At 45.1% G+C, this 25434-nt stretch overlaps 1 protein-coding gene and 1 long non-coding RNA gene across 11 annotated transcripts in view; one reads left to right on the top strand and one right to left on the bottom strand.

Moving 5' to 3' along the window:
- The window catches only part of FBXW4 (F-box and WD repeat domain containing 4), a 92275-nt gene extending 76519 nt beyond the window's left edge, over nucleotides 1-15756 (bottom strand). For 4 of the 6 annotated variants that reach the window (XR_016221981.1, XR_016221982.1, XM_051823523.3 and 1 more), the window contains exon 1: nucleotides 14945-15756. Coding sequence is in view for 2 of the 6 variants with exons in the window: in XM_051823523.3 (XP_051679483.3) it covers nucleotides 14945-15741 (797 nt within the window). In the remaining 4 variants the exon portion in view is untranslated. The remainder of the gene's footprint in view (nucleotides 1-14944) is intronic. The other 2 variants (XM_089314443.1, XM_089314444.1) reach the window with 1 other exon arrangement.
- LOC127484161 (uncharacterized) lies at nucleotides 14941-19024 on the top strand. 5 transcript variants are annotated; one of them, XR_016221986.1, is made up of 4 exons: nucleotides 14941-15078; nucleotides 16207-16374; nucleotides 17076-17216; nucleotides 18799-19024. It is a non-coding gene; the product is annotated as an uncharacterized LOC127484161 (long non-coding RNA). The 5 variants fall into 5 exon arrangements; XR_011382307.2 differs by having other exon boundaries at nucleotides 14947-15078; nucleotides 16019-16374; XR_016221987.1 differs by lacking the exon at nucleotides 17076-17216.
- The last annotated feature ends 6410 nt before the right edge of the window (nucleotides 19025-25434 follow it).

The raw sequence follows: 25434 nt of genomic DNA, 5'->3' as shown, positions 1-25434 counted from the left end.
CACATATTCCAATGAAAAATAGAGACAATTTCTTGATTACAAAAACAGCAGAAATGTACCCATTATAACGCAATATAATGCGTGCACTGATTCTATTAAACTGGAAATAGTACACAGAATTTAAAATGAGATTAAAATGAAAACAACAAAGTAGAGAAAAATTAACACTATAGGTTAAGTTTATCTCTAAAATTTTAAAGAACTGATAAAAATCTATCGAGCTAACATCCTGTCTCCAATACTCTGTCATCCATGTCTAATGGAGGACAAGAAAAGTCACGTGGTGTTCCCCCAGTAAAACACTGGAGAAAACATCCCATAATAGCAGTTTACAGACATGCACCTTAAAAAAACTTTTAATATACCATGTCATATATTTTAAGTGGGAAAACCCAACACTAGCTTTTGGTTTGATAGAAAATTTTAGGTTTAGTTCACATATTGCTGTGAACAGGCTCAGCTGGCTAGGAAATTTGCTGGTAAGTCATTAAAAGGCAGCTTTTGATTTAGCATTCCTACTTCATGCCATGTATTGCAAAGAAATAATTCAAAATAAAAAACCACTTTTACAAATATATTTATAGCTGCAGCTTTGTATAATATATTGGAGGTAAAACCTGGAACTAGCCCAAATGTCTGTCAGTAGGGGAGAATGGTATAGTAACTGAATGGAATAGACCGTCATTAGAAATGACAGATGTGAAGACTGTAAAACATTTTTGAAATAACTACTGTATAGCAAGTAGTGGAAATGTTAGAACTCAGTCAGATTTACAAGCCAGAGGTGGGGAGATATGGCACAGAATTATGTCTCTGGGGCTGGCGCTGTGGTGTAGCAAGTAATCCGCTGCCTGAAGTGCCAGCATCTCATACAGACGCAGGTTCAAGTCCAGGCTGCTCCACTTCTGATCTAGCTCTCTGCTATGGCCTGGGAAGGTAGTAGAGGATGGTCCAAGTGCTTGGGCTCCTGCACCCACGTGGGTGACCTGGAAGAAGCTCTTGGCTCCTGGCTTTGGATCAGCCCAGCTCCGACCATTGTGGCTATTTGTTGAGTGAACCAGCGAATGCAGAACCTCTCTCCCTGTGTCTCTGCTTCTCAAATAAATAAATATTTTAAAAAATAAAAATAAGGGGCTGGTGCTGTGGTGCAGTGGGTTAACGCCCTGGCCTGAAGCACCAGCATCCCACAGGGGTGCCAGTTCGATACCCAGCTGCTCCACTTCCGATCCAGCTCTCTCCTATGGCCTGGGAAAGCAGTGGAAGATGGACCAAGTTCTTGGGCCCCTGCACCGATGTGGGAAACCTGGAAGAAGCTCCTGGCTCCTGGCTTTGGATCGGCGCAGCACCAGCCCAGCTCTGGCTATTGTGGCCAACTGGGGAGTGAACCAGTGAACCACTGGATGGAAGACCTCTCTCTCTCTCTCTGTCTGCCTCTCCTCTCTCTGTATAACTCTTTCAAATAAATAAATAAATTTTTAAAAAATTAAAAAATAAAAATAAATTATGTCTCTATAAAAGCTCAGAGGACAAACAGATGATGATGCTCTAGGAAGCGGCCCATTTTTGAAAAATGTAGCACAAGATTGTTGAAAGCTATGTATTTCTATTTACCGTTAACTGAATAGTACATTAAGTAAGGTTACAGAAAAGGCATAAAAGGCAGACAATCCCAGGTAACTAATTTCTCTAATTGTCCATTTCTTCAGCTATGAAATGAGGATAATACTTCAACAATTGCAATGTTTCAAAGGTGACACCTAAAACAAAATACAGTATAAGCTATACATCTCTGAAAAAGGTTCATCACTTTTACATGAATATAAATATTGTGACAGTCAATATCCATTGTTTAGGACTTACACCTAGATCATCACCAAAATGAATAATCATTCTTTTTTCTTCTGATTAATTTAGTTACAAGCATTAAAAACTGTTCCTCTCATGGCAAACATTTGTCATCTTTCAGGCTTAATGATTAGGACTTGGGTATATACCTGTAAAGGCTAAAATTTCTACTGAATTCTTCCATTGGGTGAGTATGGTCTCTAGTCTCACATTACTACAGAGAAACCTGAGCTATCAGGTTTATGAAGATCCGGAGCAAAAGTACTCCTTGTCAACTGTTACCTGCAAATCCCTCCCAGATATCAAACAGATAATTTGCAGGCTCTAAACTAATTGATACAGGTGAAATTAAAAATGGAATATTTTGGATCACAGCAGGAAGAAAACGGGGAAAGGAATCAGCCTATTTCCTAAATTGGGATAAGGACAACATCTCTATCATCACTTAACTGCTATTTGGTGACACTTTACTAAGGGTCACAGCACTTCCCAGAGGGCTTGGTCACAGCAGCAAGAAACTTTCAAAGTTGAACTTTACAGGCTACCACACAGCAGGTGCAGGCATCATCTCAGATAAGCACCGCAATCAAAATACTTGGCTGTGCTCCTTCAAAGCAAATTTCAACTTAAAAAAAAAGTTCTACTTGGCTTTGACCTGAGAAAGTGTCACTTTGTTACAAGCATCCTGGCAGTTCAGCTTTTTCATCCCTTTTGCCCAAGCATCTTGGATGGTCAATTCCCTCACTGGTAACCAAACTGCATCTATGTCTCTATTGACTTCAGCACCAGAAAAAGCCAGAGAAATTAAGAAAACCTCCTTACTCTGAAGAGGCTATCTCTCCCTCCCCATGGGAGCCCTGCCACTGTCCCATCACAGGGAGTCCATCAAAGGAGGCAGAAAAAGGGCCTGAGAAGCCAGGAGCAGGTGCCCCGGGGAATTCTGTGAGCACCCCTGCTCCTCTGGCTGGTCATTTCTCCTACATCGTTACTGCTGTGAAGTGAGGGTGCTCCCCTAGCAGAGTGGGCAGTGCCCTGTAAATAGATCTCCTGGTGACTGTTAATGCACAGAGAAAGCTACGGCCTGGCCTGTTGGCCTGGCTTTAGCGCCATCTTCCCAGCCCGCTTTCTCTTGCCTCCGGCTCATTTTTCCACCTGGGCTCTCCCTCTCAGCTTTCCTGCACTTAGTCACCACCAGGGTCTGACTGCATTCCTGGGCACAGGACCTATTTTAAACAAACACAGCACAAGGCGCACCCACAGTAAGCTATCTGGTCCCTGAAATCTTGGTGAGTGAGTCCAGAGCGCAGAAATTAATCTCGGCAGTTATCTAGAATCCCCCTTCATTTCCCCTCTCCTTGTTCACACCCCAAAACCAAAAGCAAATAAATAAACCTAGTTGGCAAGAAAATGGCTTCGGGGCAGCAGGGGGATGTGTGGGTGTATCGGAGAAGCCTTAAACCCACATAATCTCTAAGATCAGAAAACTCCTGCACACAGATCAATTTCCCTCCCTCTACCATCCCGAGGTTTGGCTCCCCTTGATGTCACCGAGGCTGCCTCACTGCACACCTGGCAAGGTTTCCTTAAGTATAGCTTTCTGCGGACTTGGGAACTCAGGAAAGAAGAGTATCTGTCCACAGGAGTAGAACGAGGCCATGTCAAGGGCACTGGGCCGAGGAGAGGGACAGGGCAATACAAAATGATGCCTGGAATTTTAACTTAATACTGCCTCTTGATTTCTCCCACCTTCTTCTCCGAAAGCAGATTCCACCAGTACCCTACATTGCCTGTACCCCCTAGTTCCTTTACCAGTATTAAGAATCTAGTTTTCACATACAAGTATTTAAGCTGCCTTAAGTAACAAGTATTTAAGCTGCCTTAAGTAAGAAACTTCTAACCCTCATTTATACTTAATTCAACTGAATACACAAAGAGCCTCAGCAGTTGCGGTCCTCCTTTTCCCCCAAAAAAATAACACCAACGAAAAATCAAACTGTGTTACATGGCTTATCCTCCAGTATGGGAATGGGGGATAGCCCCAGCACACAGGGTGGAGTGGCAGCATCACGAGAGGACAATGTACAATGAGGGTGTGGGGTTGGCAGAACCAATCTTCATTTCCCTTGAGTGGCCCCAAACATCAGCCCACTTAACCCATTCCATCTCCCATCATACTCTACACTATGCAATTGGACTCTAGCCAAGCCCATTTTTCTGCATTCACCCCTGTATCCACACCTTTGCCTCTAATGCCAGTGCCAACCTATCTTTTTCTCTGACAAATGCTCATTCCTTTTGGGGACTTGTCAAATTCACTCATTTTCAAGATCCAGCTAAAGCCGCTACTTCCCTGTCTCCTCTAAACATCCCTCTCCACATCATCCGGGCTCTTAGACTGAGCCTTCCAGAAACCTACTCATTTCTAGCTTTTCACAGCTATACATCTTTTTTGTCCAATATAGTCATAAATTCCAGGGATCAAATCTTAAGCCTCTTAATGCTTCAAAAAGTGGCTCTCAACCAGCATTCTGCAGACTAGCATTAGACCAGGAATCCTGAATAAGTGTGTCATCAAATTTTGAACTATTTCTAGAATCTGTTTGACAATTTACACTTTCAGGGTTAGGCATTTAGTATCGTGGTTAAGACACCACTTGGGTTACCCACATCCATATCTGAGTATTGGGTTAGGGTTCCAGCTCTGCCTGCAATTCTAGCTTCCTGCTGATGCACACCTGAGAATCAGCAGGTAATCAAGTGGATGGGTCCCTGCCACCTATGTAGAAGACAGGGATTGCGTTCTGGGCTCTCAGTTTCAAATAAATAAATAAAACTTTAAATTCCACACTTTATTTTTTAAAAGATTTATTTCTATTTATTTGAAAGGCAGAGTTAAAGAGAAAAAGGAGAGACAGAGAGAGAGATTTTCTATCTGCTGGTTCTCTCCCCAAATGGCCGCAACAGCCAGGATTGGGTCAGGCTGAAGCCAGGAGCCAGGAGCTACATATGAGCCTCCTACTTGGGAGGATTTGGGCCATCCTCCACTGCTCTCCAAGGCACATTACCAGGGAGCTGGATCAGAAATGGAGCAGGAGCCCGGCACTGTGGCGCAGTAGGCTAAGCTTCTGCCTATGGTGCCGACATCCCATATGGATGCTGGTTCCTGTCCTGGCTGATCCTCTTCCAAATCAGCCCTCTGCTGAGGGCCTGGGAAAGCAGTGGAAGATGGCACAAGTGCTTGGGCCCCTGCACCCACGTGGGAGACCCAGAAGAAGCTCGTGGCTCCAGATTGGCCCAGCTTTGGCCAATTGTGGCCGTTTGGGGACTGAAAAAGCAGATGGAAGACCTTTCTGCCTCTCTAATAAATAAATAAAATCAAGGAAGAAAAGAAGGGAGGAAGGGAGGAAGGGAGGAAGGGAGGAAGGGAGGGAGGAAGGGAGGGAGGGAGGGAGGGAGGGAGGGAGGGAGATGGAACAGCCAGGACTCAAACCAGCATCTGTATGGGATGCCAGCTCTGCAGGCAGCGGCCCAACCCACTACACCTCAATGCTGAACCCAAGTTCCACACTTTCACAGGGATTGCTCTTAGATACTAAACCATAATATGGCCTGTGATATGATTTGCTGCAGACAAGAGGAATACTGCATATTCAAAGGAAATGTGTGGGCTTCATTTCAGAGAATACAAGAGAACAAGGTCAGAGGAAAAAGAGGGCTACTCAAACAGTAACACAACAGAAGGTAAATACAGAAGGGGCATAAATAATCATGGTAGGGCTTTCAATTTCCTGATACTTTCATTTGCCTTTAATCCTTTCATGTAGTATCCAAAATTCTAACACTATACAAAGGTATGTCTGAGACACAAAAATTGAGAGCCATCGTCCTAATATGGTAAGTATATTGATAGATACCGCTGATGCAAGAGTTCTCAAAAAGTATGCCTCTCCCTTTGGGAAGTCTCACTTCCAACAATACACAGGGTCTTCAAAAAAGTTCATGGAAAATATGCAGTATGAAAAAAACTATGCACACATTTCAAAAAATTTTTGCACCAAAATAAATTTAACCTTTAATCCTATTTCCACAAACTTTCTCAAGTATATCCTGGTATCTCTGGTCCCAAAGATTCTGCCTAAAATGGTATAAAATGCCACATCCACAAGAATTCACCCAAGTCTTCCAAATTCTTATGCTACAGAGGCTCAAGGGAAGGAATCTAAGCAAAGTATCTTAATATGGCACCCGCATGTCAAGCTGTCCAAAGGAGTTTCAGACGTACTGGATATTACTCTGGTCCTCTACATGTGTGAGCTTAGAATTTAGAGTTGAACCAAGTTCATACCCATTTCCTTCTGCCATTGGTCAGGTTCTGTATTTACAGGGCATTTGACCAGTGAGTGTTCTGCAAGATGTTAACAGATATTAATCAGATCCAGTGTTGTGACGTAGTGGGTAAAGCTACTGCCTGCAGTGCTGGCATCCCATGTGGGCACTGGTTCAAGTCCTGGCTGTTCCACTTCTGATCCAGCTCCCTGTTAATGTGCCTGGGAAAAGCAACAGAAGATAGTCCAGTGCTTGGGCCCCTGCATCCAAGTGGGAGACCCAAGTGAAGTTCCAGGCTCCTAGCTTTGGCCTGGCCTAGCACCAACCGGTGCAGCTATTTGGGGAGTGAGCCAGTGGGTGGAAGATCTCTCTCTCTCTCTCTCTCTCTCCCTGTAACTCTGCCTTTCAAATAAAATAAATCTTTAAGAGAGAGAGAGAGAGAAACAGACTTATGGAGGAAAAAAATAATTTTATGGTTAAAAGACTTTGGACAATCCTGGCTGAAACAAAATTGAATACATAAGTCCCGGTAGCACAGGGACTGTCAGTGCCATTAGTTTACCAATGAGCATAATGATGCCCCCAAGAGGGGGATGTGGTGCACAACATATCCCACACCCATCTGATTACAGAATTAGTTTGTCAAGAATCCCACAACACAACTTTTGGAAAGGCCGATCTAGCACCTTCTGAAAATAAACAGCAATAAAGATCGCACTATTTTTTTGTAAACAAGTCTTCCTCCAAGTGATCCGTGAGTTCGGCTACAGCAGACTCAGAAGTGGACCTCATCCTCCCACCTTCAGAATGACTTGCCCCTGGACTCCTCACCTGAAATGTGAGGACTAATTGCTCTGCTCTGCTTCCCAGGGTTGTCTTTTACTGTTTTTAATCTTGAAGCTGTGTCCATATTCATCACCAAAATAGGCTCTCAACCCCAGTGGTCAAAATTACCACAGTGCCCTCCCAGCACAGACAAAGGGGATAGAGAGAACATGAACCAGATGCCACCCAGCCAGTTTTCATGTCTCCAGTTCTAGGCCATTATGATAAAGCCAAACTGCAGCCAAGATAAGAGCTGGACAACAGCTCTCCCTTGGCCGCTCCCTTCTGGAGGGAGTCCCCTCAGCAGTGTGTGAGCCACCGTGTCGGAATCTTGGTTTACCTTTTCAAGATGGATTTTCTAAAGGGAAATTCAAAGAAACATGGGAGGTCAGAGCTGGGATTACAGTGAAGAAAGAAAAAAAATACTCAGACTATTTCCCTTTCTCTAAAGAGAAGGAACTTATTGCACAGTTGGTGAATGGGGGAAATATCGTTGCTTTCAGTGAAATAGCCTTCCAGGAAAAGTATCCAGCATATTTACTATAAAACAATTTAATTTCCCTGTCCCATCACCTGCCACCCCATCCCCACCCCACCCCCCAAAAAAACCCCACAGATTGTGGATTTCCTCTCATTCTTGGCAGAGTTACCAGAAGAAATATAATACCCCCTTCGGACTGCTCCCAACAGCTGCTGGAACAAGAGGGGGGAGCTGGGGGTATCCCTCCAAAGCTGCATCTAAAAACGACCATTCCCCCTTCCAAACCACACAGCCAGTGAGCATAAGCCTTCTTTCTCCATTTTTCTAAAGCAAGGGGAAGCCACAAAAGCAACAGTGTCTGCTCGTCCAAAACGCTCACCCGTCTCGGGCTGAGCTGAAGCATCTCCACAGTAAGCCACTCTTCTAAGCTTGCCCTAACGTGGATTTCTTGGAACAACCCTCTGCTGCTACTACACGTGACTAACTGTGTCTGTTTGCTGTGTCCACCAGTTTTCAAGTTAGGATTCTTGTCAAATGCCAACTCAATGTAATTCCCTTGCCTCTGCCCACCTGTCCCACCTCATATATATATATAAATCCCCTTTTAGGTCAGGAGCCCTGAAAAGCAAAAACAGTCTAGAAATAACTTCAGCAGAGGCACCCCTATACCCCTGGATCTTTATCGCCTGTCCAGTGTCATCAGACACAAAATGCTCCTCAACGCTGTCTAGAAAGGCCCCCGATCCCCAGGCAACAGGGAGACAGTCAGCCTCCACCTCTCAGCTGAGACCACCAACAAAGAGGTTCACGAATGTCAACTGGGGGCAGAGGCAATCTCTCTCTTTGCCAAGAGAGACTGGACGGAACTCCTAGCATCATTCCCCAAAGGTGACAGCCGGGGCTGAGTGAAGACCGTGAAAACTGTACAAGAGCTGGTAGAGAAAATATAATGTAAGGAATGATTCGGAATCAGGGCAGAAGAAGGCTAAGGGATGAACTGGCTGACCCCAAATGTCTTTTCCATCTCCAACTCCTATGATTCTTTGACCTCCAATTTTGTGCTGTGGACAAGGAATGGAAAGTCAACAGACGTGGTGATGTTTTGAAAGAGCCTGGCAGTCTGCTCTTGTCATTTAGTGGCCTTTGCATGTATTTTTTAAGGTGTCTCCAAGCCCTGTCTTCATTTCACAGTTGTCACCTTTCTCAGCAATTTGAGCTCATGTCAAATACCAAAAAGGAGGAGGAAAAGAAAGAATGTGTTGGCAATTAATTGCGGGCTAAAGAGGGGCAGGCACAGGGGCCCATTGGGTGGCCCAGACTTCCAGGGAGGGCCATGTGGACAGTATGGATGAAATGAAGAACCGACACAGAGTTGGGACAAGGTAGTCAAACTTCTAACAAGAAATTAATCCTTCAGATAGTCTCATACTCCGTTTTGGATACGGCTTGAGTATTCGCATGATTCAAGATTCATAAACATATTGTTACTTAGCACAACCATCTTGCTTCTACTGACCACCACTGGAGTTCCATGTGATTCTGTTGAAATCTGAGTAAGACTGCTGAATAGAAAGGTCTTCCCTCAAGAATAAGCCAAATCTTTGGATTTTCAACCTCTTCTAATGGTAGACACACCTGAGAAAAAATACTGAAGCTCAGCAAAAATCACTCTCTGTGGATCAAACTAGTGGGATACACCAGCTTCCACTGAAAATTCAAGACCCGATTTTCACCCCCTTTATTCAAACAATTGATTTCATCTGAATTTTCAAATTTTATTGGAGCCTGGCATCAACAAGAGCCCACCTGAATTTCTCCCTGTTCTGTGGTTATGCCTTTGTACCAGAACCTAATCCAATGCCAGGGTCAACTCAGAGTTAACGTTAAGTTCTCACACAAAGGTAATTCATTTCTATGTAAAACATTCAGAAATAATTTTTCTAAAGTAAGTAGGCTTCCTCAGTGACCTGTCAGTTGGGTTTCAGCAGCTCAAGAATGATCTTTACCCAATATGAAAGTTCTACACAGAAAACTGAAGCTAGGTGCTATGGCGTACTGGGTAAAGCCACTGCCTGCAATGCTGGCATTCCGTATGGGCACTGGTTCAAGACCCAACTGCTCCACTTCCAATCCAGCTCTCTGCCAAGGCCTGGGCAAGCAGTACAAGATGGTCCAAGTCCTTGGGCCTCTGCACCTGCGTGGGAGACTCAGAAGAAGCTCCTGGCTCCTGGCTTCAGATCGGCCGAGCTCTGGCCACTGCAGCCATTTGGGGAGTGATGCAGATCTCCCTCTGTCTACCTCTCTGTAACTCTGCCTTTCAAATAAATAAATCTTTTTTTTTTTTTCAAATAAATAAATCTTAAAAACAAAAAACAACAAAACCTGAAGCTAAGGAGCACTGAAGTATTTTCAGAGATCTCATTCCAGTATGAATTCATGCAGATAGTGAAATCTTTGTGTTTCTCCATGTTTCTGCCTTAAAAACCAAGAAACTCACCGTCTACCATTCTAGTTTTACAAGAATGGAAACGACATAAGCAGCTTCTATACCCTCACAACTGTGGAGTAGAAGGCCCCTTCCACTCTTCTAGTTTGCATCTGGAGGTGGTGAGTGCACTAGCCTATTTCCTGCCTCCACAGGTGTATTGTTTTATTTATTTTGAGCATGTAAACTGAACTCTACTTTTATTAAGTCACAGAAGTCATTACAAATAACGTCTTTCGAAATGACTAAAGACAATAAATATATCCATATATGAAACCTTTCAATGAACTGGAGAAGAAATGATTCTCTTCCCTAGGTAAGGCAGAAAGGTGAGTGAGAGAGCCTGGGTTACTTTGAGTTGCTAATTGTTTTCTGAAGATCACACTTTAGGCTTTAAATGTAACGAGTCAGTGATGCCATCTTCATTCAGAGTTAGGAAACTTTATGCTTTCTGGGCCAAAAAAATGCTCTTAGGCGCAATCATTTTAAAACAAACAAACACACTCTGCTTATCTGTGTCTATCTCACCACTCTGGACGTTAATCATCACTGAAATAGATACCCCAGTCCCCCAGCCTCAAAGAGCTCCAAGGCTACAGGACGTGGCCAGAGGAATGAACGTACATGCCAGGGCAAACACCCCAGGAGCCTCCCTCCCTAAACACCTATTGTTAATTCCAGGCAAATCTATCACAGGCAAAAAGCAAGAGCACTGAAGGCTGTTTAACATAAAACTGCAGTTGAAAGTATGTTAACACTTAACTGGGGATCAAGTAAGTTTTCCTTGATGCAAGACTGGTAGAAGTTATTTTAGAAATAGGTTTACATGCACAGATACTTTATCCTTTGCGTTCTTTGCTCTTGTTAATTTTCAGTATCGCAATTTGCAAACAGTGCCTCTGCTCGCTCCACTGTCACGCTGTCTGCTTCTTTCACCCGGCCTACATTAGAAGCTGACAGAACTGCGTTTCAGTGTTCTGTTCCTGGACGCTGAAATATGTGAGTTTTCCCCAATACTCTTTAGGGGAAACTTAAAAGACCATAATATGAAACATTTCCTTGCTTTTTATTATTATTATATCCAAGATATTTCTATTCCCCTAGGCTTCATAAAAACCTTCAAAGAAAACTGATTTTAAATCGGATGACTGACTGGAACTATCTTCCTGCTCCCTTGGAAAAAAAGGAAGCTCAGGACGCGGACTAGTGTTCACTGTTTGGGCAAGAGGCCTAAAGGGAAGCAAATTATTTGTTTGTGGTTTTAAAGTGGCCAAAATGCCTTCAAGCACAAGTATAAGACCATTAACAAATCACAAGGAACCGAAGCAGTTCATCTTACTCAACAAAGCCATGATCAGTTAGGAACAGCCAAACTGAACAGGGCTTGCCCTGGGCCGGAAGGTCAGTAAACCTTAGCAGTTTGTGTTTCTGAGAATCAAGAGGCTCTTCAGCAGGGAGCACAGATCCTAAGCCCACAGGTTCTGCTGTCATGTTTCTGAAAACATTCAGGACAGGTGAGAGAAACTAAGCAGAAAGAGCTTTCCCTCCACCCCCGGCTTGAGGCAGCGCCTCCAGTTCAAGCCACCCCCACTTCTGCTGTACAAGGATGGAACAGAGAAGGCAAGCGATCCAAAGTTCCATTTGACAGCAATTTCCTGCGGGGCTTTCTCTGTGCTGAACACTGTGCCTAGCACTGTGCATTTAGGCCTCATTTTACAAGGCAATGTTAGTCTCATTTTTTATAGGTGAAGAAATTCAGGGCAAGTGAGGTTATACAGCTTCTGATAAAATGAAGTTTTATGTTGTACTTATAAAAACATAGCCGGTCTGCAATGAATTAGCACAGAGCAGGAATGACAGCCCTGCCACTATCCAAGCAGCCATACCCCTGATGCCCTCAGAGGGCCGGGGTGCACGCCTTCTCCCTCCAGGGATGACAACCACTTCCCTTAGTGGCTTCTTAAGTCTCTGCAGCTGTCCAGAAACAGACCACACTGGCAAACACCGTCTCCACCTGCTGTAACACGCATAACTTCTCCCTCAACGCCGAACACCAGAGCAGTGACCCTGCTCTTTATCAAGTGCTACAGTAAAACAACTTCCCGAGAAGGCCAGAGATCCCTCACCCTAGGACACAGGCGAGAAATCAAAACACACATGTCTAATAAATAATAAAGCCACGGTAGCATTTGGCAATCTCAACGCACTTTACATTACAAACTCACTTCATCTAGTTATTCACATTGCTGCAGAACACAGATACACCCTTACCATCTCTTTTTGGACATAGCAAAAGGAAAGAAAAAGGAACTATTTTAAATTCACTCATTCAGTCTCTATAAGGTGAGAGAGAAAGCCAAACTTTGCCTTGGTTGGGTTCCAGTCATTTTAGCCAAATTCTTTTCTAGGTAATATTCTTTGAAAGAGTTAGTCTTGTAAGAAAGGAAGAGGAAAAATACTATCTTTGCAAGTGACAAGACTGCAGGCTCAAAACATTCCAAGGAATCATTAGCGACAACAAGGTCATGGTAGTATTAATAATGAGTTCATCACAATGATTAGGTTTGAAATTTACAAAAGATTCTAGTAGTGTATATACCAATGGTACCCAGCTGCAAAACGCTGAAGAGACTGTATTTGTAATAAAAGCAAAATGCATACATTGAGAAAGACATGGGAATAAGTGTAACAGATAAATCAGAGGAACAAACTGGAGAGTTCTGATGTAGATCCAATATACATACATATATCTGCATATAAATAAACAATATACAACAAAATAAGCTTTCCAAAACAAAAAGAACAAGAAGAAAGAATACCAGGTGTAATGATACCTACGTAGCCATTCTGGGGGAAAAACAGTAAGTTGAACTCCCCTCTTACACCAAAAGAAATGTGATACTGCTGAAAGTGTAAACTAAAAATCAGATTCTAAGGAGACCAAAGGGAAATCAAAAGGAAGAGTTATCAGGTTCGTGGAAAAATTATAAATTTCTCAGCTTTGGGGGACAAGAGAGAAAACTCACAAAAGATTGTCAGATTCTAATACATTAAAGTGTAAAACTTTTATAAGATAAAAATGATAAAAATAATTGACAAGGAAAATATATGCATCAAATATGACAGGCAAGAGTCTAACATCTATGATCCATGGCTTCCAATTTTATAAGAAAAACACCAAGAACTCAATAATAAATGGGCAAAAAGCAGGAACAATCTCACCGCAAAAACATTTATCCCGACCAGTGATAAAAGAGATGGGAAGCAATACAATTTGGAGACAACAGTATATATTCACTAAAATAGCAAAGATCGTTTAAATTGATACATAAGATTGGTTCACTCTTTGCAGGTGCACTATAACTTGAAGCAGCACCTTTGCAAACCATATTTGACTCAATAAAGCCCACCCTGAGATTTTATCCTGAAGAACTATTTAAAAGACATATGTCAAATGGTATGTGACTTACATTTCAATAAGATTGTTAGCCTAAAATGCATTATTCATTATGTACCCATGTATTCTGTCAGCATCAGTAAGACAGCAACTATTGTGGGCGGAGGTATATTCTTAAAAATCGTTAACAATTAAAATAGGGTTGGGCATTTAGCACAGCAGTGAAGACCCCATTGGGACACCCATATCCCATATCAGAGGGCTTGGGTTCAAGTCCTGACTCCGCTTCCCATTCCAGCTTCCTGCTAATGTGCACGCTGAGAGATAGAGGTGATGGCTCAAGTTTCATGGGTCCCTGCCACCCACATGAGACCCAGATTGAGTTCTAGCTTCTGGCTTTAGGCCAACCCAGTGAACTGGAGAGTGAACCAAAAGATGGAAGATCTCTGTGTGACTCTAAGCCTTTCAAATAAAATTAAAAGACAATTTTAAATAGTTTTCAATAGAGACCAGCATTGTAGAGTAACAGACTAAGGAGCCACTTGCAACACCTGCCTCCCATTTCAGAGTGCGGTGCAATTCCCAGCTGCTCTACTTCCAGTCCAGCTCCCTATTAATGTACCTGAGGGATGATGGCTCAAGTGCTTGGGTTCACACCACCCACATGGGAGACCCAGGTGGAGTCTCTGGCTCCAGGCTTGCCTGGCCCAGCCCCAGCTGTTGTGGCCACGTGGGGAATGAACTAGCAGATGGAAGATCTCTTTCTCTGTCACTCTGCCTTTTGAATAAACAAATCTTTTTTAAAAATTGTTAAAATTAAAAATGTCTAAGTAAAATTAGTGTCTAGAGGTGATGGTGTTGTGGCTTTCTAGGTTTTAAAAAATATTCTGTAATGTTATTCCACGGCATTAAAAACTGCCTTTTAAAAAACACAGTTGGGTGATGCAAGGTACAATCTGAGAGCTTTTACTCCCCCAATTCCATACATTTCACCTGTCCTGTTTTAACAGCTTATGTGGTTCAAGAAAGCTCTTCATTGGCAGACTCCAGGCCCTACCAAGGACAGGCCAAATTGCAACACCATGCCTAATGCAGCCTCTTGCCTCAAGCAGGCACCTCGTTCATGGCCGTCTGCCTGTACAGTCATGAACCACGGCTGACACTGGGGCTGAGCGCTTGCTCTGCTCCTAGCTGGATTTCATCTGAGCTGACGTCCACGAAACGTTCTGATCGCCACTTCGTGGACTCGGGGCCAAGACCTGGACTGGAGGAGCCGCCCAATGCACGAAGGAACACAGGCCAGCCTGGTTCCTGGGAGGCTGAGGCTCTGGGGCGAAGGCACAATTAAAAGCTGGAGGGGGTGCTAACTGAGCAGCCGCCCACGGGGGAGGTGCCGACAGGGATGCTGTGGGGAGGTTTCCACGAAAGGGGGCCTTGGAGGGAAGCAACGCCCGAGGAGGCAGGCCTGGGCCTCGGAACTCTTGAGTGCGACACAGCCCCGGGCCGACCAGGCCGCGACGCCCCGCCCTTTCCCGGGACGCCGGCCCGCCCGGGGCGGGGAACGGGCGGGCGAGCGGGCGCTTACAGGTCGGTGCCGAGCCGGGTGAAGCCGGAGTTGAGCGAGGCCCGGGCTATCCGGCGCCAGAGCAGGTCGCAGCTGGTGAAGCGCCGCAGCCAGCGGCACACCTGGGCCAGGCGGCCGAGGGCCCGCATGTCCAGGTAGGAGCAGATGAGCAGCAGCAGCTCCTCCGGCAGGCGCCACAGCGCGGACCCAGCAGTCGGGCGCGCGGCGGGCGGGCGAGCCGCTGCCTCCTCCTCAGCTGCTGCCGCCATGGCCGCCCCTGTCCCCGCGAGGCCGCCCCAAGCCTGACTCCCTCGTCTCTGTGCTCTGCCCGGCCTGGTATCCTCCCGCCGTCCAGTCCGGACCCTCCATGCCTCCTTCCCATCGTCTCTAACTTGTGCCTTGTCCCTGGCGCCTGCTCGCCCCTCGTCTCCCTGTACGAGGCTCCTCGCCCCTTCCTCCACGCTTCCGCCCCGCTCTACTCCCTCCGCCGGGCCGGCCCTCGCTCCCGCCTCAGCCGCCGGCTGCGCTGCCTCCTTCGCCTTCCGCGGCCCCGGCTTCCCTTCCGCCCCGCTTCCTCTTCCGCCTTGCCCTGCGCCAGCTTTTCCCTTCCCCTTCCCCTTCCTTCGCTTTCCCCTCGCGACCCTCCCTTCCTGCAGCTTCCTCGCCTCCCCGCCCTCGCCCTCCCCTGGCCCGCCGTTCCCGGGGGGCCCCGAGCGGCCCTGGCTGCCCATGAACGGCCGCGGGGCCGGCCCGACGCGGAGCCGAGCCGGAGCCGCCGCCGCCGCCGCCGCCGCGGTCCCGGGAGGAGGCGACACCATGTCGGACCGGGTCACATGGGGCGGCGCGGGCCCGGGCTTGGGCCCGCCCCTCACACCTGCGGCCGTGGAGCCACTTTGGGGTGCGGACTGAGGCCGGGGCGCGGACAGCCCCCATCCCGGGCAGCCGGGAGCACTTGGTGCGAGCGCAGGCGTTCGTGCATCGAGCTTGCTGTGGGACCCACCGAAGGCCCCTGCCCTCAAGAAGCACCTAGTAGGATGGCTTTCCTGTCAAGGGAGCCTTCCTCTTCCTCCCTTGAGTGATGCTTCCTCTCCGCAGGCCACATGCCGGGGCCCCAGGAACAGCAGCCCTGGAAGTTCCATACCCCGGTTTCTCACACAGGGTATATGAACCAAGGGCCTGGCGGTGAACTTGCATGTTGAACATAATTTGGGAGGCAACTCCTTAACTCCCAAAATAGTGTCAGGACATGGCAAAGGTAGGCCTTCTTATGAACCACCACCCAGGTGCAAAGATCACCCAGGATCCCTTCTCTGTACCACCCATTCAATTCTCATGGCACCCACCTGAGAGGAGAGCGCCCGAGGTCTACACCTGTGCTGTCCAACACCGTCCCTCCTTGCCACGTGACTCTGAAGCATTTGAAGTGTGACTGGTTCAAATTGAAGTATGCTGTAAGTGTGAAATAGACAGACTTTGAAGACTTGTACAAGCAAAAGAAATTATCTCGTTAGTAATTTTATACTGATTATGTGTGGAAGTGAAATTTAGAGAGGAATATGGCTGCACCCCAAATCCAGACAGAAAGGAATTGAGGAGTTTCTTTTGTATTTGTCTACATCTTAACACCCATTTTCAGAGAGCAGGAAGGAATGAGAAATCAATTCCAAAAATTATGCAACACTCAGCATAGCCAAGGAGAGACTTAGGGAAGGAGCTACATTGTGTTGGGGTGCTACAGAAGCATCGTGTAACAAGGTCAGACCGGAATCTGGCTTGGCACTGGAATTACTTTTTGATCTTAGCAAAACAACAACAACCAAAAAACCCCACCTATCTTGGCCTTTTAGTGTTCTCAGTCTGTAGTGGAGATAATGCCTCTGCCTTACTTTTGAGGGATAAATGAGATGATCCCTGTAAAATGCTTTGAACTCCTCTAAGAAAATTCTCAATCATAGTTACAGGTCAAATCCTGTTACAAAAAATAACCTCCCCCCACCCCCAGCCCCGGAAATACAACAAACACTTTGTGTAGAAAACGATTTCCAAACTCCAGGCAGTGGTTTATGAAAAGCAATATTTGATACATTTCAGAAAAACCAAAGAGTTTAGACCATCTTTTGGACGTAATTATAAAAAACGTACTTATTCACAGGTATCATGCTATTGGAAGCTATCAAGACAGGAACACTGCAAATTAAGGAAATGTCACATCAATTCAACATTTATGGATCTCTGTACAGTGAGGTGCTCTGGAAAGATAAATGTGGTTCCTGCATTTTGTGTTTAGATTTGAGTAAGACATGTTTGTAATTTCTTACTATAAAACTATTTTTTTTTTAAAGATTTATTTACTTACTTGGAAATCAGTTAGAGAGATGGAGAGACAGAGATCTTCCATCTGCTGGTTCACTTCCCAGATGGCCGCAACAGCTGGGGCTGGGGCTGGGGCTGGGCCATGTCAAAGCCAGGAGCTTCATCGGGGCCCAAACACTTGGGCCATGTTCCGCTGCTTCTCCCAGGTTTTCCCATCAGCAGTGGAACGGTGGACATTAACGCTGGCCCCCTAATGGGACTACTTTTTAACCCTTCTTTAATACATGTTGAAGTTGAGTAGTTCATCAACAGTCTACCTAATTTTTAGTGGAGAACTAGAAGGGACAATTATTTCAGTAAACTAAGCTACCATGAATTAAGTCAGGATTAATCCACAGTCACAAGTACAATTCATCCTTTATTCCATGTTGGCTTCATTGATAGAAAAATTAAACTATCATTTAAAAACATCAAATTGCCCTCATTCATACCCAAACTAGAGATCAAGTGAACTGCTTAGGCTTAAATTTATGGTTTAATGATTTTGTTTTTTTTTTTTAAAGATTTATTTATTTATTTGAAAGTTAGAGTTACACAGAGAAAGAAGAAGAGGCAGAGAGATAAAGAGAGGTCTTCCATCCGCTGGTTCACTCCCCAGTTGGCCACAACAGCTGGAACTGCACCGATCTAAAGCCAGGAGATTCTTCTAGGTCTCCCATGCCAACGCAGGGGCCCAAGGACTTGGGCCATCTTCTGCTTTCCCAGGCCATAGCAGAGAGCTGGATCAGAAGTAGAACAGCAGGGACTTGAACTGGCACCCATATGGGATGCCGGCACTGCAGGTGGTGGCTTTACCCGCTAAGCCACAGCACCAGCCTCAATGATTTTCAAAACAGCCAAAGTACTCACTATGTAGAAAGAAAGAGAAAGGCAATGATGATGTGTCTCTAAATTCCTAAATTTAAAAACAAAACTATTTAACCCCAGCTCAGAGAAGCAGGTAGAGCAGTGCTCCTTTCTGCTGCCCCTGTGCACAAACAAAATCCAATTTGGGTTATAAGCCAAAATTTTAAAAATTATATCACAGAAATAACTCTAAAAAATCTTTTTTGGGGGGCCGGCACTGTGGTGTAGCGGGTAAAGCCATCAGCTACAGTGCCAGCATCCCATATGGGTGCCAGTTTGAGTCCTGGCTGCCCCACTCCCAATCCAGCTCTCTGCTATGGCCTGGGAAAGCAGTAGATGATGGCCCAAGTCCTTGGGCTCCTACACCCACGTAGGAGACCAGGAAGAAGCTCCTGGCTCCTGGCTTCAGTCGTTGTGGCCATTTGGGGAGTTAACCAGCAGATGGAAGACTCTCTTTCTCTGCCTCTGCCTTTCAAATAAATAAATATTTTTAAAAGAAAATTAGGCTAAATTATTTCTAAAAATAAAAATTGGGCGGCCAGTATTGCAGCACATCAGGTTAAGCCACCACTGGCAACACCTTCACCCCATATCAGAGCCCACGTTCAAGTCCCAGGTGCTCAGCCTCTGATCCAGCTCCCTGCTAATGTGCCTAGGAAGGCAGCAGATGGCGGCCTGAGTGCTTGGACCCCTGCCACCCATGTGGAAGAACCAGATGGAGTTCCTAGCTCTTGGCTTCCCCCTGGCCCAGTCCCAGCTGTTGCAGCATTTGAGGAGTGAACCAGCAGATGGAAGATTGAGCTGTCTGTCCTTCTCTGTCACTCTGCCTTTCAAATAAATAAAAATAAATCTTGTTCAATAAAAAGATGTTTAAAAAATTAACTGTGGCTGAAAAGATGGTTTCGTATTGGCAGTAAATGTATATATTCATAGAGGACCTGAATAACATTTTACTATCAAAGAAAATAAATATTACTAATAAAAGAGTGCAGTGAACTTCAGAATATCTTTAAGAAAAGTCATCAAGGGGCTGGCACTGTGGTGCAGGTTAATGCCCTGGCCTGAAGCAACGGCATCCACATGGGTGCCGGTTAGAGATCCAGCTGCTCCACTTCTGATCTGGCTCTCTGCTATAGCCTGGGAAAGCAGTAGGAGATGGCCCAAGTCCTTGGGCCCCTGAACCCACGTGGGAGACCCAGAAGATGCTCCTGGATCCTGGCTTCAGATCGGCACAGCTCCGGCCATTGTGGCCAACTGGGGAGTGAACCATCGGATGGAAGACCTCTCTCTGCCTCTCCTCTCTCTGTGTAACTCTGACTTTCAAATAAATAAATCTTTAAAAAAAAAAAAAGTCATCAATATCCTTGAAGTTTAGATCCAGGAGTCATAGTGAAATAGTATATAAAACACTTTATAATTTTTTTATTTAAAATTTTTAAAAATTGTACATTAATAAGTAAACTGAAAACATTGGGCTGCTTTTAACTTAGGACTCCAGAAACATGGAATTCACTGTATTTTAAAACTTAAGACTTGGGGCCGGCGCTGTGGCATAGTGAGTTAAAGCCCTGGCATCCCATATGGGTGGCAGATTGAGACCCAGCTGCTCCACTTCCGATCCAGCTCTCTGCTATGGCCTGGGAAAGCCGTGGAAGATGACCCAAGTCCTTGGGCCCCTGCACCCACGTGAGAGACCCAGAAGAAGCTCCTGGCTCCTGGCTTTGGATCGGCTCAGCTCTGGCCATCTGGGTAGTGAACCAGCAGATGGGAGACCTCTCTTTCTGTCTCTACCTCTCTCTGTAACTCTTTCAAATAAAATAAATCTTTGAAAACAAGATTTAGTTATTTATTTGAAATGCAGGATGACAGAAAAGGAGGAAGGAAGATATTCCATCCAGTGGGTCACTGCCCAGATGCCCACAGCAGCCAAGGCTAGACCAGGCAGGAGCCAGGCACTCCATCTGGGTCTCCCACAAGCTAAACAAGAACCCAAGTACATGGGCCTTCCTGCACTGCTTCCTAGGAGTGAGTGCTAGCATGAAGTTGTATCAGAATTTTAGAGTAGCTGGGACTTGAACCAAGCACTCTGAAATGGGATGCAGGCGTCCCAAGTGGCAGCTTAACCTGCTGCATCACAGTACCCTGTGTGCCGGCTCTTCTTAAAAATACGGGTGACAGAATCTCAGATGGGAGCCTCTTCCCACATCTGGTACACACTGGTGCTTGCATGCCCATTGCTTAAACTCTGAGGGCACCAGCCTTCGACTCTAGGAATAGGCATGGTTAATGCTTTTCATAATCTTTTTGGAAAACTTTAAAGGGATTCATAAGAATAGGGCTTCCAGGGGCCAGCATTATGGCCTAGTAGGCTAAGCCTCTGCCTGTAGCACCAGCATCCCATATGGGCGCCAGTTTATGTCCCGGCTGCTCCACTTCCGATCCAGCTCTCTGCTATGGCCTGGGAAAGCGGTGGAAGATGGCCCAAGTGCTTGGACCCCTGCACCTACATGAGAAACCCAGAAGAAGCTCCCAGCTCCAGATTGCCTTGCCATTGAAGCCATTTAGGGAGTGAACCAGCAGGTGGAAGACCTTTCTGTCTCTCTGTAACTGTGCCTCTGGAATAAATAATTAAAATCTTTTTAAAAAAAAATAGGGCTTGCAAAAGGAAGTTGAACTTTAGTTTGGTAATCTCTTCATTTTCATTTTCTGTAAAATTTAGTAATTAGGTATGGTATATAGTGTATGAACATTTTTTGTAAATTTATGTATATATGCAGGCAAAGTATATTTTTGGAATGATGCTAATGTTATTCCTAAATAGAATTTTAGAATAGATAGAATTTTTGGATTCTTTGAACTTTATTGTTTGATTTTTTAATGTATCAACTTTACAAAGTCAATAAAATCTTTCAGAAAGAAAAATAAAGTTATCATGAGTCCAAACATACCATGCAACAAAGAAGCTGAAGATCTGAAGCCTAGATTATTGCCAGAGTTTTTAACTAGTCACCCAAGTTTCCTCAAACCTTATTTATTCCATTTAAAATGTGGATTATATAAGAGTAAAATAAAGAACAAGGTTAAGAAATAATAGAAAGGTTAAGAAACAATAGACCACACAGTAAAAGCTGTATTTGTAAACATCTGAACTCCTTGTTAAGACAGGGATAAAATCAGGGCCAGCGCTGTGACATAGCAAGTAAAGCCACCATCTGTGACACCAGCATCCCATATGGGTGCCAGGTCAACTCCAAGCTGCTCCACTTCTGGTCCAGCTCCCTGCTAATGTGCCTGGGAAAGCAGCAGAAGATGGCCCAAGAGCTTGGGCCCCTACATCCACATGGGAGACCCAGAGGAAGCTCCTGGTTCCTGCCTTCAGACAGGCCTAGCTCCAACCATTGTGGCCATTTGAGGAGTGAACCAGTAGATGGAAGATCTCTCTGTATCCCTCTCTCTCTCTGTAAACCTGCCTTTCAAATAATAAATGAATCTCCTAAAAAATAAGCTCTCTGTCTCTCCCTCTCTCTGTAAATCTGCCTTTCAAATAAATAATAAAAATCTTTAAAAAACAGATAAAATCTAAAATGTTTTCATAAATTATCAGATTGGTAGGTTATGTTCTGAAATCCTGTTAGAAATACCACCAAGATCTGTTTTTCTATGACTCTTCTATCTTTGTCATATTCAAAGGTAAAATATTTTCATATCATGTGAAACAGTTGCAAGCAAGTGCTGTTTAAAAATAGTTGCTTTAGGGGGCTGTTTTGTGGTTAAGCCGCCACTTGTGATGCCTGCATCCCATATTGGAGTGCTGGCTGCAGTCCCAGCTGCTCCACTTCTGATCCATTTCCCTGCTAAGCACCTGGGAAGGCAGTAGATGATGGCCTGAGCACTAGAGTCCCTGCCACCTGTGTGAGACCTGGATGGAGTTCCTGGCTCTTGGGTAAAGGATACTCAACCTATGGTTCTATTTTCTACTGCTTTACACTTTTCTACATTTTCTTTCTTTAAAAAAAAAAAAAAGAGTTATTTATTTGAAAGGCAGAGTGAGAAAGGTCTTCTATCTGCTGGTTCATTCCCCAGAGGTCCACAATGGCCAGAGCTGTGACGATCCAAAGCCAAGGACCCAGGAGCTTCTTCCAAGATTCCCACCCAGGTGCGGGGACCCAAGGACTTGGGCCATCCATTACTACTTTCCCAGGCCATACAAGAGAGCTGGATTGGAAGAGGAGCAGCTGGGGCATGAACTGATGCCCATATGGGATCCAGCACTGCAGGCAGAGGCTTTACCTGCTACACCACAGCGCCATTTCCTTTTCTACATTTTCTAAGTTTTCTTCAGTGAGCATATATTATATAATCATTTTTAAAGGAAATTTTAAAAAGAGGCATTTATACCTAGATGTAATGTCATTTAACTAGTTCATTTTAATACTCTGTAAGGTCCTTTTACAAGTCTACCCTAAGAGGAATTCTAAATAATTTATGTGGATACTTCACATTCAAGGAGGTGGAGCATTACTCCCCGGTATTTAAAGTGAGGGCTGCACACAGTGACTTCCTTCCAAAGAGTACAGTACAGAAGGGGGAGGAAGGGTAACTTTATGGGGAGAGACCCAACAAGCAGTACTTGAGGCAGGTGATCAAGGTTTGTATCAACAGTGATAAGTTAGGGGCGGGCACTGTGCCCCAGCAAGTTAAACCACCGCTGGGGTGCCTGCATCCCATATCAGAGCGCACTCTTGAGTCCCGGCTATTCTGCTTCTGGCCCAGCTTCCTGCTAATGTGCAACCTGGCAGCCAGGAGAGGATGGCCCAGGTACTTGGCTATCAGGCATCACATGGGAGAGCTGAATGCAGTTCCTGGCTCCTGGCTTTAGCCTTGCCTGGCCTTTGCTGTTGCAGGCATTTGGGGAGTCAACTAGCCAATGGAAGATACATGTCTGTATCCCTTTCTCTGTATTTTACAAATAGATTAAAATAAACAGCGAGTGCCACGGCTCACTAGGCTAATATTCCGCCTGCAGTGCCGGCATCCCGGGTTCTAGTCCCAGTTGGGGCGCCAGATTCTGTCCCGGTTGCTCCTCTTCCAGCCCTGCTCTCTGCTGTGGCCCGGGAAGGCAGTGGAGGATGGCCCAAGTGCTTGGGCCCTGCACCCGCATGGGAAACCAGGAGGAAGCACCTGGCTCCTGGTTTCGGATTGGCACAGTGCAACGGCCGCAGCACGCCGGCCATAGCGGCCATTTGAGGGGGTGAACCAACAGAAAAGGAAGACCTTCCTCTCTGTCTCTCTCTCACTGTCTAACTCTGCCTGTCCCAAAATAAATAAATAAACAAACATTTTAAACAGTAAGTCATGTTAATTATAGACACCCTTGATAAAATGTGCTGAAAATGGCACTTTATACCTCTGGGGTCTTCCTCCCAAAAACTAATAAACCCAGTCTGACAATGAGAAAATCATCACTCAACTCCAGCTGGGAGATGTTCTACAAAATATCTGACCAGTGTCCTCAGAAACATCAAGATCTTACACACACACACAGTAAAAAGCAATTACAAACTTTGTACCAAAATTTAACCATTATCCTTTGAGAAACTGTCATTGCTTCTAAACTACATTTTACAAAATGTGCCTTTCTTCTCTTCTCATAGCACCTGTTTCAAACACAGGTAAACAAATGAATGAGAAGAATCCCCTATGTTTAAAATCCACATGGAAAGAAAAGCAGGAAGAAGGTCCAGCTAGACGCCAGGATTCTCCCAGGTTCATCAGACTGGCCAGGAACAAGGAGTGCATCCTGGGCTTGGCTTCACTGAGCAGCACAAATGTTGGTCAGAGACTTCCAGACACATGGAGCAGGGCAAGACTACTGCTCCTAACCCAGTACAACGGCCACTGAACCACCAACTCCCCTTCACAACAGGAGACAGGCTTCTGCTCGAAGAGTTTCCCAGTAAGAGGCTGAGCAGAGAATGTTAAATGTCACATCTGCAACAGAAAATTATAAATTAGGAGCAAAACAGGCACATTAAAAATGGGGGTAGCTATTTAGCCTAGCATTTAAGATGCACACGTTCCACGTTGTAGTACCTGGGATCAAATCCCAACTCCGAACTCCAGCTTCTGGCTAATGCAGACCCTGTGAGGCAACAGTGACAGCTTAAGGAACTGGATCTCTGCCACTCACAAGGAAGACCTGGTTTGAGTTCCAAACTCCTGGCTTCCGCCTAGCCCAGTCCTGGCCCTTGCAAGCATCTGAGGAATGACACAGCAGGTCAGAGCTCTCTCACTGTCTCTGTCTTTCAAATAAATAAATGTTTAAATTAATTAAAAGCTAAAATACAGTTTAATAGAATAAAAAATATAGATATCAGTCCTAGTGAGATAGAGTTAAGAGTTTAACAGGTAATACCACCTGTAATGCCAGCATCCATATTGGCGCCTGTTAGAGACCCAGCTGCTCCACTTCTGATCCAGCTCCCTGCTAATGCATCTGGGAGAGCAGCTGAAGATGGCCCAAGTGCTTGGGTCCCTGAAGCTCCTGGCTTCTGGCTTCAGTCTGGCCCAGCCCTGGTCACTGTGGCTGTTTGGGAAGTGGACCAGCAGATGGAAGACTTCTCTTTCTGCCTCTCCCTCTCTGTAATTCTGCCTATCAAAAAAATAAGTAAAAGTCTTTTTTTTTAAAAAAAGTTTTAAATCCTCACTTTGAAAAGGTACGGGCCTTCAAGTACTATACAGCCACCAAAAATCAGAGACGATTTTTTGACCAGATACTCATGCCTTCCTTACATATGACTTAGCTTGGTGGATACGTGGCACAACTCAGGGGATTTAATCTATAATCTCTCAAAATCTCCATCTCTCAGACAGTAGGAGAGGGACCACAGTCATCAGGCCCCACAGCTTGCCTAACTTCTTTTCCAAAAGAGTTGAAGTCAGCCAGAAGTCTCCACTTCCCTGATCTGAGTTATGTAAAAGATTATGTGTTGAACTGGTCTAATTAAGTATGTGTACAACAGTTATATTTAATAATATTTTATAGGGTTAATAAAGTTAATACCAGCCATTGGAAACAGATTCTCAATTCAGTGTCCTATGGTAGCCCAGGTAGGAAATTACTGAAGAATGGACTTTTAAAAATTTTATTTTTCAGGTAGAGAAGCAGAGATCTTCCATCCATTGGCTCACCCACTGCCAGATGTCCACAACAGCCAGGACTGGGCCAGGCTGAAAGCAGGAGCCCAGAAATTAATCTAGGTCTCCCATGTGGGTGTCAAGGACTAAAGTAC

This window comes from Oryctolagus cuniculus, chromosome 15, assembly GCF_051225735.1.
Source record: "Oryctolagus cuniculus isolate XC-2025 breed Fujian yellow rabbit chromosome 15, ASM5122573v1, whole genome shotgun sequence".
Classification (NCBI taxonomy): Eukaryota; Metazoa; Chordata; class Mammalia; order Lagomorpha; family Leporidae; genus Oryctolagus; species Oryctolagus cuniculus.
This window is presented reverse-complemented; position numbering and strand designations above follow the sequence as displayed.